The sequence below is a fragment of the Neolamprologus brichardi genome, chromosome 15 (assembly GCF_056152115.1).
Source record: "Neolamprologus brichardi isolate AB-2024 chromosome 15, ASM5615211v1, whole genome shotgun sequence".
Taxonomy (NCBI): domain Eukaryota; kingdom Metazoa; phylum Chordata; class Actinopteri; order Cichliformes; family Cichlidae; genus Neolamprologus; species Neolamprologus brichardi.
In genome coordinates, this window is record NC_142118.1 from 32,727,020 (window position 1) to 32,739,598 (window position 12,579).

Sequence of the window (12,579 nt, forward strand, 5' to 3'; positions counted from 1 at the left end):
TAAAAGATGGATTTTTCCAAAAATCAATTACAAATAATGAACAGGCAGTTTTGCTCTACCAGAGCAAATACAATAAAGATAAGGCAATGTTGTGTAATGCTGATGATTGGCGGTTTGACAAATAAGACAGCGACAGACAGGGAAACAGATGGAGATGGCAGGAGGAAGCTGGTCGAGAGAGGCACAGTAAGAGGTGAGGATGGCGAGAGAGAGAGAGAGAGAGAGAGAGAGAGAGAAAAGAAAAGAAGGGAGAAACTGAGAGAGAGAGAGGGAGGGGGAGGAAGCAGGAGGAAGCAGAGAGATGGAGAGAGAGAGACTGGGGGAGCTGGTACTGACTGAGAGGCTCACAGTCGTTTCAGCACTCCGCCTCGTGGACAGCAGCGCACCATGACGTCGCGCGCGCCTCTCTGAAGCGCGTGCCTTCCTCCTCACAGTCCCTGCAGACGAGCTCTACGCTGTTCTCCGAGTCTGTTTGTAGCTCAGAAGTCGCTTTTTTACAAAAACAGACAAAAAAAGAAAAAAAAAATCCATCGAGCACGTAAAAGTAAAAAATGGAGTGCACCACGCTGAGCAGAGAGGGAGCGGGGCTCGCCAAGCCGCCCAAACACCTGTGGCGGCAGCCCAGGACTCACATACGCATCAAACAGCGCTTCAACTCGGACACCGAGCGCTACCTGTGCCGCAACCGGACCCTGGAGAAGCTCCGTCCCGGACTGAGGAAACCCCGAATGTCCTGGCCCTCCTCGCTGAAACGGTAACCTTCTTTAATCTCCCGAGTCACTAAAGTAAAAGCAAGTGAGTTGTTTTCCACCGCTTCAGGAATGAGAGTCAATTTGAAAAGCCTAAAAGTTCAGAACACCCACTGGAGCGTTGCTTTGACTAATTACACGATGAAATAATGGCGTGACGATAGTTTTAATTGTCAAGGTTCAGAAGAACCCGCAAACCAATGCTCTCTGAAAGTCGATTAAGCTCGACGAGCTGTGTAGCTAAAGTGAAACTGTGTAACTTGTCATAATCTTTACACTTAACAGTGCTCAGTTTGACAGCTGCCTGTTTATGTAGCTGAGCAGAGGGGTGATGGCTAGATGTTAGTGTCTGAGAGATGATGTCAGGCCATTAGTCTTTGCTGCCTGTTGCAGTCATGGGTGTGGGGCTGGGGGTTAGGGGGAGGCTCCCCCCCCCCTCCCCAGTGTTGTTTCCCACCAAAACCTTTAATGCTGCTGACACAAACGGGTGATGACTCAGACCCTGAAGCACACAGTGCAAACATATTAAATGGGTTTTAGATTCTATGCCCTAAAAACTCCCTTTAACATCCGAAAAGGTTGATTCAGTTCATTTGGATGTTTTCAGTGGGAGAAACGTTTCATCCAGGTGACTTCTGCAGGTTTCCCCAAACTTATAAACAGTACATTTGCACAATAACTGAACCTAGCCCACTGAATGAACAATGGGCTGAGAGGTCAGTTCCTTAATCATCCCTGTAATGTCATTATAGATAATGTTTCATTCACATGTAGAATATATAAGAGCTGTGAATCAGTAATGGACCTGCAACAGTGTCTGTGTTGTTGAAGAGCTTTTTCTTTTCTCTATAGTGACTTGTTGAAAACCTGCACAAACTGTATCCTTGCAAACATTTCAGAGATAAGGCTCATATGACTTTTTAGTTCCAGGCTGTTTCTGACCTGTTATGCATTTCCTTGTACGTAGGAGGGTTTCAGAGGTGATTGCTGGGGTCTTTGATGCTGTATCCTCAGAAAACTTAAAATTCTGCTCTTTATTACAAGTTCATAAAAATATGTAACATGCAATTTTTGAATAATCTTCTCCCTTGATTGCTCATCTTAATCTGATTCTTAACATATAAGAAACTCAAACATAAAGCCTTTTGATCATGCCATGAGAGGCGTTTTGGATTATTCAGCCCACGAAATAATCCCCTGTGACTGAGTGGGTGTCTCCTGCACAGGCTGCCTACCTGTTCTTCGAGCTTGACTTTGTGTTCTGCACCTTTCACTTTTTAGGAATGATGGAGGAGGGAGGATGTAGTTAACAGGGCACTCTTTAAACCTGCTCAACCGGGCTGGGAAAAGGTTCTGACTTCCTCTCCCTACTTTTGCACCCAGAAATTGCCAGGCGAGAGACTGATGGCTGGTGTTTGTGCCTCACCCTTATTTGTGTGATTTTACTGTGCTGAGTTTGAAAAGAGCCTCAAGGATGTGCTTTTAACTCAAGGAGAAGAAATGAAAAAGCACTAAACTTGAGAGCCTTGTAAATTGCATTTTATTTTAAACGAGTTTTGCAAAACTCATTTTTTGTTCATTACTATTTCATTTTCTCTGTCGAGATTTAGTGCCACGATAGTTTAGACCCCAGCTCAGTGTCTTTCCATTGCTAATAAGACTGTAGGGAAACATTAGCGTGTTTATGTAACACGCGCTGACCCTTGGTTTTCGGTATTTCCTATAGGAAATAAAAAGCTGAATTATAAAGTTCATAAAATATTTTGGTGATTGGATGCAGCAGAGCTGAACAGGCATGAAAACCACTGTCAGTTCAGCTCCGTTCCCCAGACGCTGTCAACAAGCAATGCGGCAGCTCGTCTCGCCTCAGAGCTTTCTCACACTACACTGAAGTGCTTTGTTTTTGTCCCCTGGTAGTGCACCAAGAGAATAAGAAGAAGATAATCACCAACAAACAATTGTTTCTGTAACAAGACAGAAAAAGGCTGGGGTAAGATGTGTATGGCATGAGCTGACAATATAGACTTTGTATAAAGATGGCAGTAGCAACAACTGGTTATGGACTTAGGTTTTTGAAGTCTCAACTTTAGAGCTTCTTGTTTTCTGAAAGCAGAAGTAACAAGAGGGTGGAGTGCTAACTTGGTTGTACCCTTGGTTTGGCACTAATATCTGCCAAATGGTCAATTTTCAAGCATCAGAACTGAAGTATTGAGTCATTGGATAGTCTGAACCGTACAGCAACCCATATTCGTTTAACACCAACAACACGAATACACTGAGAGGCTCAGTTCAGCCGTGCCCAAAATTCAAACAGGTAAGTATGTATGCCTCCATCTGCATGCATGCTTAGTGCAATATTTGGTCGGCGTGTTGACATAATGTAGCAGAACTGAGATTAATTCAGTGTTTAACGTGCCTTGGGGTAACACTGGGAAATTTCTCCTGCACTTGCATAATTTCAAACAGACAATAAACACCTGCTTGGCTCATTATTATATTCTCGTTTCCCTTTTTCATCTCTCATTATCAACTGAACATTTCTCAACAGCTCGTGGCAATAATCGTTAATGATTCAATTTGTTCCAACAGGTCATTTTTCCTTTTCTGAGTAGAAGTGCATGCTCTGCATTTGATGCTTGATGGCACCATTCAATACAAAAATTCTGAAAACATAACAGCACATTTTTTTGCATGTGTGTCTGTTTGGTTTTGGGGGTCTTCACAACCAGAGCACCATATGTACTGAGTAGTAGCCTCAAAACAAAGCATGATACTCGACAACTAGCTAGTTTCAGCGGCTTCTTTGTTTAAAGTGGGTCACCACAGCGGGTGGCTCCACATTTGAGTTGGCAGGCTTTTTATATAGAATGCTACTTGATACTGAAAACTACTGTCAGGTTAGATATTTGCAGGTTTGGAGGTTTGACACCAACAGTGTTGTCTTCACCTTCACCTCTAGCTGGCACACAACCTCATTGCTGTTAATAGGTAGCCACACAGCCCCTCCCCTCACTAGTAGCTGAACATGTGAACAGCAACTCAGCAGAGTGAAGCATCTTAAGGACTGATGTCCAAGTCTTTATGAGGAATTCAGGAGGCCAGTAAAGCTCCTGTTTCAACAGCATTGAATAGTTAATAAGTGTTAACATCAGCTGTTTAACTATTAGCAGTTACCCACATTGACTGTTAAGTTACCATTAACCTTCTAAGACCTGAACTCTTCCACAGCATGCATTTTTAATTTCTCTATGATATTAGGGCATATTGGGGCCCGATGAATGTAGAAACAAAGAATTACCAGAATTTTTTTTTACCTTATTTTTGTTTTTAAGAAAAATGAGAGCCACATATGAGGGTATTCATTTAAAATATTGATAGAACAGTAGCAGTATAATGTCCTCGTAAGTGGATATCAGGCCCTTGTAGAGCAAAATTGAGTATTTTGGTCTAAATAACCCAAAATGTGATGTCCACATATGTGGACGCCAGGTCCTAGGAGGTTAAGGTAGTGGGTAGAGGTTAATAGCAAAATGGTAGCATTAATGTGGGAGTTAGGTAGCAAATGTGAGAGCAGCTAAACTGAACCTGATCTATTATGAATCGACGGACAGAAAAATAAGAAAGGCCACAAGCCAGACAGGATTTCTTTTGGGTCACAATCTAACATTAAAGTGAAGAAAATATGACAAAGGTTCAATAAAGACTCATTGTGAAGCAGAATGGGAATTCTTTTCTGACTTTTCTCAGTGAAGCCACATCAATTTGTAAGTGTCAGACCTCAGAGTACCCAAAAAACTAACCTGAAATGAAAAAAGACAATTATAGTAGAATATGTAAGAAGAAGGTAGTATGTGCGCAGACTGGCAGGGATACCGTATGCCGTATGTGTTTGTGGAGGTTTCTGTGTATATCCATGTGTCTGTGAAAACAAATTATAAATTAAAATGGATTGTCCAAGTTCACTGCACTGTAGAGTAGAGTCATGGCACAGTGGACTGGACAATGAAGCCTGCTGCCGTCTTACCCTCAAGCTCTTCCGTCACCCTCACTGTAGGCCTGCTGCTTTTACCGTATCCGTTAGTTCCCCATACGATCCTGCCAGTGTGAATGCCAGCTTCTCATCTCTCAATGATGATCGAGAAAATGCAAACAGTACGAGGTGTAGGTAGGAGTAAGAGCAGTGAGTCAGCCCGCTCTGTAGCCACCAACGACAACACCGCTGGCACTGCCTTTACCCTGCTCTGAGTACGTATTTCCTTTTTTCTTTTTTGTCCCAGAATGCCTCTGATTGTGGATCATTCTGGATGACTCAGATTATTTTTAAATATAAATCATCTACAACACACGTGGGCTAAAATTTTATGTAAGACCCAGTAAAAAACATAATGAGTTATGAAGCCACCTGTTTTGTAAATTTGAGTCTGCAGTTAAAAAAAATAAAACAATAAAACAATAAAAATCGGTAGAGTCGGTAGACCAAACTTTAATTTTTGGTGACTCTCTCTATGCCAGAATCTCTCTGGAATCATGGCCACTACAGCTGTACCCACATATAATATTAATTGGATCTTTTTTTCATTAGGTATAATGATGTGGAGCTTAATACTGTGCTAGCAGATCTCTCTTGTGGCACGAACAGCTCTTTCTTGGATTACTGTACTCAGTCAATGACAGATAAGAGTGTTCCTCTAACTTTTTCTCTGCACCATAATTTTGCTTTTAAATACAGCCGACATCGGAGCACAGCTGTTATGCAACCTCTTCATTAGGTACACCTGTTCCACTGCTTGTAATAAGCAAATATCTAATCATCCAGTCATATGACAGTAATTCAGTGCGCTTAGGCATGTAGACATGGTCAAGAGCACCTGCTGGGGTTCAAACCAAGCATCGTCATGGAGGATTTAAATGACTTTGAACAGGATGGTTGTCAATGTTGAATGGGCGGGTCTCAGTATATCAGAAATTGCTGATCTTCCTCGATCTTCCCACACTCTAGGGTTTACAGAGAATGGCCCAAAACGGAGATGTCAGACCTTGAAGCAGATGGGCTACAGTAGCAGAAGATCATGCTGCCTTGTTGCTGCAACATTTGGATGGTAGGGTCAGAGTTTGGAGTAAACAACATGAAAGCATCAATCCATCCCAGCTTGTATCAGTGGATCTGGTGGTGTTATGATACAGCACACTTTGTATTTTGGATTTGGTGAAAGAGGAGAACATCACTAACGTATAGCCAAAAAATCAGCAGCAACTTTGTCAAAATCCTTCCCTGAGAATTCGGAGTTTCCAGCACCTTGTTGAATCTACGCTAGGAATATTTAACCTCCTAGGACCTGGTGTCCACATATGTGAACATCACATTTTGGGTTGTCTAAACCAAGAAATTACATTTTGCTCTACAAGGGCCTGATAACCACTTACGAGGACATTATACTGCCACTGTTCTATCGAAATTTAAATTGAATGTCCTCACATGTGGATCTCATTTCTCACAGAAACAAAACTCAGGTAAAAAAAAAAAAAAAAATCAGGTAATTCTTTGTTTTTACATTCATCAGGTCCCAATCAGCCCGAATAGCAAAGAGAAATTGAAAATGCATGCCATGAAAGAGTTCAGGTCTTCAGGCAATTTTCCTTTTGAAGGCAAAAGGGGGTCCAGCAGGATGATAACTCTGTTTGCCATCATTGTCCTTGGGAGGTTCAATAATTTTCTCTTTATTAATGAAAAGAACAAACGCCTTTCAAGTTTTTAGTCTTTTGGTGAAAGTGACAACTCTGAAATTCACCTAATACTGTTAATAGGTGTAACTGGGGTCCTGCTGACTGGCTCACAAATGGCACAGAAAGACAGAGGCCAGATGGACACGACAGAGTGGATTGTTTGTCAGGCTGAAGGCCACGCTTCGGGCTGAATTACAATGAATTAACAAATAGGGCTGCACTGTCTTCCTCGGGGGGTCTTCAGCAGCACAGTCCTGTTGATGCGAGTGTGTCAGCTCCCAGGGGGAATGGATTTTTGGCTTCGTGGCCACAGGATGTTCTCACGTCATTAGGTCTGCAGTGTGTTCATGCATTACCAGTGGCTCCACACTCCAGGCCATGAGTAGTGAGAAAAGAAACTGTGATCTGGAGAATTGGTCAACTTGAATTGGGAACGGGCTGCTTTGAAAGCACTTCTTATGGGGTGATACTGAAAAATTACACTCATTGCTATGGAGCCCTGCTTTCCAGTGATAATGGCATGAAGGGTTACCCACTAGGTTATCAGAGAGCAAGGGGCAGCTTCGCTGAATGTTATCTAACCAGTCTCATGTTGACAAAAGACCCAAAGAGGACTGGATCCATCACTACAGCGAAGATTAGTGAAAGCAATGTTGTCATGTTTCATACCTGCCGTGTGAGCTGACCTGCAGGTGCCACTTATTATGTGCATGTTGCATTAATCAACTTCCATTACTTAATCGACACCATTTAACCACTGCTACCCCTGCAGGGGAGGATTTTCCAGTGAAATTAGAGGGTGCTGATGGGTCGGTGTTTTCACCATCCGATAACAGCTAATGTGTTGTCATTTCAAGGAAGGAAGCTTTGGGAATTTCATATTTGCTGAGCATTTCTCTGCTATTTGATAATGAATCTACTCTAACAAAAGCTATGATGGGAAGCTAGTTACTGTGTCTCTTTTTGGCGAAGACGTGAATTCATTAGTGTCTGATTTTTACAGAGTGTCAGTAAATGGTTAATTTATCAGTCAGCAGTGCTCGTGTTGATAGTCCAAGTACGTGGTGCTCCTTTTGGAAAGGCTTGGAAAAGATTTGTTATTGTAAAAGGTGAAGATGAGCGTTCAGTGGCAGGAACATCGATTCAGTATGGCTGCAGTCTATTGAAAGGCTTACAGAGACAATGCGAAGCAGCCTGCATTTTTCCTCTACACTGAAAAAAAGGCCATGTTGGATTTACTTGATTCAATAGTGGACATTTGTTGCACACAAATGTTTTGCTTTGGCAGAAACTTAAACAACTGAGTTAAATCAACACAACTTTTTCATATTCAATAAACCTGTGCATTTTGTGTTCCTAAAACGCAATTGAAACATGTTTAGATGAAGTAAGTTGAGCTCTTGGAATATTTTAATCCTTCACAATTTTGTCATTTTATTTCAACACTATTCAATAACTTTTACCCCAGTACTACTTGGTCACTTAAATACTACATGTTGTCTTCATATTACATAATGTTCAACAAAGTCTAGATCCTGGTTACCATAAAAATTGAATGGATTTACAATGACTACCATTCTCCGGGTTGCAGGAGAGCTGGGAAATAACCCTGAAGTGATAGGTTACGAGGCAGGGTACACCCTGGACAGCTCACCAGTCTATCACATAGAAACAAACAACCACGTGCACTTACATTCACGGGTAATTTAGAATCACCAGTTAACCCTAACTCTAATAACTGCATGACTTTTAACTGTGGGAGGAAACCAGAATACCCAGAGAGAAACCAGTGCAAACTAGCCAGAATGTGGATTTGAACCCAGGACCTTCTTACTATAAAGCAACAGCACTAACCACCATGCCAACAATCTAGGAAGTACAGGAAAGCTATGATTTCCTGTATTTGATGCAGAATTTTTTTGTTTTTGTCCTTGACAGGTTAATCCACAATAAATAGCAATAGCATGCACGTGGTGTGTGTGTAGTTCTCTGCCTCTTATAACTCCACTGATTTTCCTGCAGTTTGAAATCTCATGTGATCTTGTGAATTTCATGAGTTCAGCAACTAACCACTCTTACTAGATTATATCATGTCATCTCAACAAGAACAAATTAAGTTGTTGAATTTCATACAGATCCTACATGATTTAATTACGTTCATAGAAACATGAAATTATTGTGTTCAAATTACAAGGTAGACTTTTTTAATGTAACAACCACCCAATTTACTTTTTTTGGTATACCAAAAAAAGTAGAGGTGGCTGCTTGACTTGACTGAGATGGATGCCTTCCTCAAACCACGATCCAAAGAGTGCGAGACTGAAATCCCGTGCAGTGTCGTGGGATTTAACATTGCTATATTATTGACTTACTTCACTTGAACATGATATGAACAATTTAATCTACCCTCTCTGCATATCATGTAGTTTCTACACTATATAGTTACACTTAACTTTAAAGCATGAGGCAATTGTGTTAAATACACCCAAGATGCTTATGTAAATCCAAGAGCTGGCCAATCCCTTTTTTTCAGTGTACGCTGTCAGCCAAACAATCAGAGTGGTCCATGGAGACACTGTTCAGTCTTTGAGTTTGTTTTTCACCAAATATGTTAGCCAATAACAATTAGGGTCAGGATGCTGGGTCCTTCTTTTAAACAAGAGCTAAAAAAAACTACGTCTAACATTTCTGTATTCTTTGGGTCTCCTGCTGTTATTTGGCTTCAGTAAACTGAAACAATTTTCATAAGTGGATATGAGCAAAATCTGCGAGGTTTTGGAGCCAGTAATTAAAAAAAAAAAAATCCCATTAGCCACTTGAATTTTCAACATTTAAATTCCAATATTGTCATTATTTCCATGAAACAGCTCCAGAATTAAATTACCAGATTTTACTCTTAACTTTTTAAATGCTTTTGACTATAGGTAAGTGAAATTAGTCACATAGAATAACTATAATGACACAAATGTTACATGGCGCTCCGATGGTCCAGAGACAAAGAACTGTACAGCCATCCTTTTGATAACATGCATACAGCTAGGTTTAGACATTCAAATTTCAATTCAGTGACTCTTGATGGACTCCTCTACCTTTGGTTCAGCTCTATCATGCTGGCACAAACGTTCATCAGTTTTAGTCGTGAATGGAATAAAGTTCCACTGTTATAGCTCAATTACATACAGGTGACGTATATTTAACCAGGCACGGTTAGGCAACACACAAAACACGCAAATGAAGACTGTGACATCGCATTTGTCAAGGGGGTGATGAAATGAACATAATATTTAAAAAATTCAAAAGAACTGAGATTTAAAATAATCTTTTTTAAAAGCTTATAGCTGTTTTTGACTTGTACGTGATGGAGCATACATGATTTCACGCTAAAATCATTCAAAAGGGTCGTCTAGGAAATAAAACAACACATATATATATATATATATTTGGCAGCCATCTTGAAAATTGCTAATAGGCTTTATCAAAAGATTAAGCATATGTACCAGTTTTGGCTCTTGGATCCACTCAAAACAAATTCAGGCAAATATTGTTAGCAAATGTTTTTTCCTAATGTACCTAATCATCGTTCGTGACATTCATTCGTTCATTGTTGGATCCGTGTCAAAGTACAGTGCGTTGTCTACCTTGTCATATATTTAATGCATTAATCCACTGCACAGAAGACAGACATTAAAAATGTATTTGAAAGCACACTGATTAATTAAAATGCCCTAAGAGGTGGAGGTGGAGTGTAGCTCCGCGCCTGCATTGCTTATTAAGTTTCTTTAAAAAGACTCAGAAGGTATAATGGATTTAATTTATGCTAGCTAGAATAAAGCAAGGCAAAGGCCCCTCCTCTTGCTTTGTCTCTTATGAAAGAGCCTCACATTTAATTGTTTTACCAGCACAACAACCTGCAGCTCACAGAAAATCTGGCACATTTTCTGACATTTCAAAGTTGTCTCTGATTACGAAGACAAACAGTGGACACTGCTTCTGAGGTTTGCGATCCCATCTGTGCTTTTCAAATGTTTACATATCTTGATTCCTGATTATCAGCTTTTATTTTATTCATTTATTTGCTTGGCTGCATTAATATGCTTTTAGCCACATTATATTTATATATTCATTATAATATATAATATATTATATATTCATTCTTTGACCTCAGTCTTTTTGACCACGCATGACTTATGTCATAAACCGTAGATCTTCAAAACTGACATCATGATGGTGTGTTTAGTTTGAGAGCAGACACAGAAACGTTCATTTTACCGTCTCCCTACAAGGTTTAGATGAAAAATGCTCAGTCACGTTCTCTTCCACAGGCACAGTTAGTATCTGTCAGAAATGGAGCCAGAACATTATCAGACTGCAGAGATGTTTTAAAAAATTGTGCCCACTGTCGACTTAAAGCTGAACAATTAGCGCATTGTGCTTTATTTATTTGTGCATAAACATTAAAAAAATGAATATTGTAGACTGTGCACTGACTTTTTGCCATCTTGTTGTCTTGCTATCACAGTTGGGCTGTTAGGACAATGGGTAGACTCAAGTCAAGGCATAATTAAACTTAGCAGCTAACTAAATCTAATTACATATCAGGATGTCTGTTCACTTTCCAGTAATCTAACACTCATATCAAAGGGTGTGGTAGTTCGGGCCAGCATAGCAAACACACCGTTTTACTCTGGGAGATCAAACATGTCGATTTGGATCCTTAAACTTTCTCTGATTTCATGGGAAACACAGTGCAAACCTTCATTTCTGCAGCTTCATCTCATGTAGATTTGATTCTGGCAGAACTGTTTGTCCTAAACTCAGATTTATAGATGTGATGTAAAGGCACATCCATTTAACAAACGATTGCTGCCTTCTTGCTTATGGTGCATTTGCTTACAGCTGGTGTCCGGACGCACGCAGAGATGGCAGTGCTTTCCCGTTTCCAAGTGAGTCGTGTCGCCTGTTTCAGAAACGGGTCAGGTGTTTCTCGGAAACCGCTGTTGCTGCCCTCTTGATGAACTTGTTTGTTAATTTTACTCAGGATGTAATGTTTAATGGTGCTCTAATGCTTTCAAAGATAAGTTAATCACTGTAATAATTTCCTGAAAAAGAAAATTAATATTCTGAGTTTTCATTTCAAGTGTTGAAAAATAAATTAACTTGAGGCTATACTTTGTAAAACTGTGGGAAAATATGACTCATACATTGTCAACAGATTGATTCACTGAAGCGTGCACGCTTATACAGACAATTAGGGTGGTTACATTTTATTTGATTAGGGAAATTAATAAATGCAAAAGAAAGGAGGCAAGGAAGCTTTTATTAAGTTACACAGAGAAAAGATAACATTTTCCATGAAGCCCTTATTTTCCACTAACAGAGTTTGTTTATTATAAAGTAAAAATTAATCAAACATGCAGATGAATTCATCACGTTCTCCCTCAACCTACAATTGGGTACAGAAAAAGATTAGAGCCATTTAAAGTTTTCCTGACTTTTAAACTCAGAGTTCTAACTTTGAGAATTCAGATTTTTTTTTTTTGTTTTATCTTCATGACAACCCCAAAAATTTTCAGTGGCCTTAATCCTCATTTCCGAGAAAGGAATCAAAATCATTTTTCATTTTCCCTAATCCTCTTCCTTACTCGTGGTCCTGTTTGAAAAATCTCACCTGAATTTGTAATTTTCTGCTATTTGATCAGACATTCTTTGTAAACACGGTGACTTCACAATAAAACAACCACATAATGGCCTGAAATTTTAGACAGGGAATAGAAATGAGTGTCAGGCGTGACATTTACACATTTTATCCCTTGTCCTCGTCCTGCCAAAACATAAAGAGCCCTGTCACTGTGGCATATTTGTGATGCAGCATAACATTGAAATAGCGCTTTTATTGAAGGCTCTATCTTGAAATAGCGACTTACCCACGGTGGCTTGCTTCCCAGTCAGCCTGCAACAATTAATTATAATTGCCAGACAAACAGAAAGTGAAAAATTAAATGAGTCAACAGATGCTATCTGTAATGTGAAGAATCTCTTTTATTAGTTCTCCAGTGACAGAAGACGGATCCGCAAAACACAATCAGGTGGTGAAATCTTAGAGTCA

At 40.0% G+C, this 12,579-nt stretch overlaps 1 protein-coding gene across 1 annotated transcript in view; it reads left to right on the forward strand.

The window, feature by feature from the left end:
• Positions 1–293: 293 nt before the first annotated feature.
• Positions 294–12,579, forward strand: part of LOC102782515 (3',5'-cyclic-AMP phosphodiesterase 4C-like) — an 83,166-nt gene continuing 70,880 nt past the window's right edge. Inside the window, exon 1 of the mRNA XM_087852718.1 lies at positions 294–754. Within this exon, the coding sequence (XP_087708844.1) occupies positions 552–754 (203 nt within the window). The 5' untranslated portion in view covers positions 294–551. The remainder of the gene's footprint in view (positions 755–12,579) is intronic.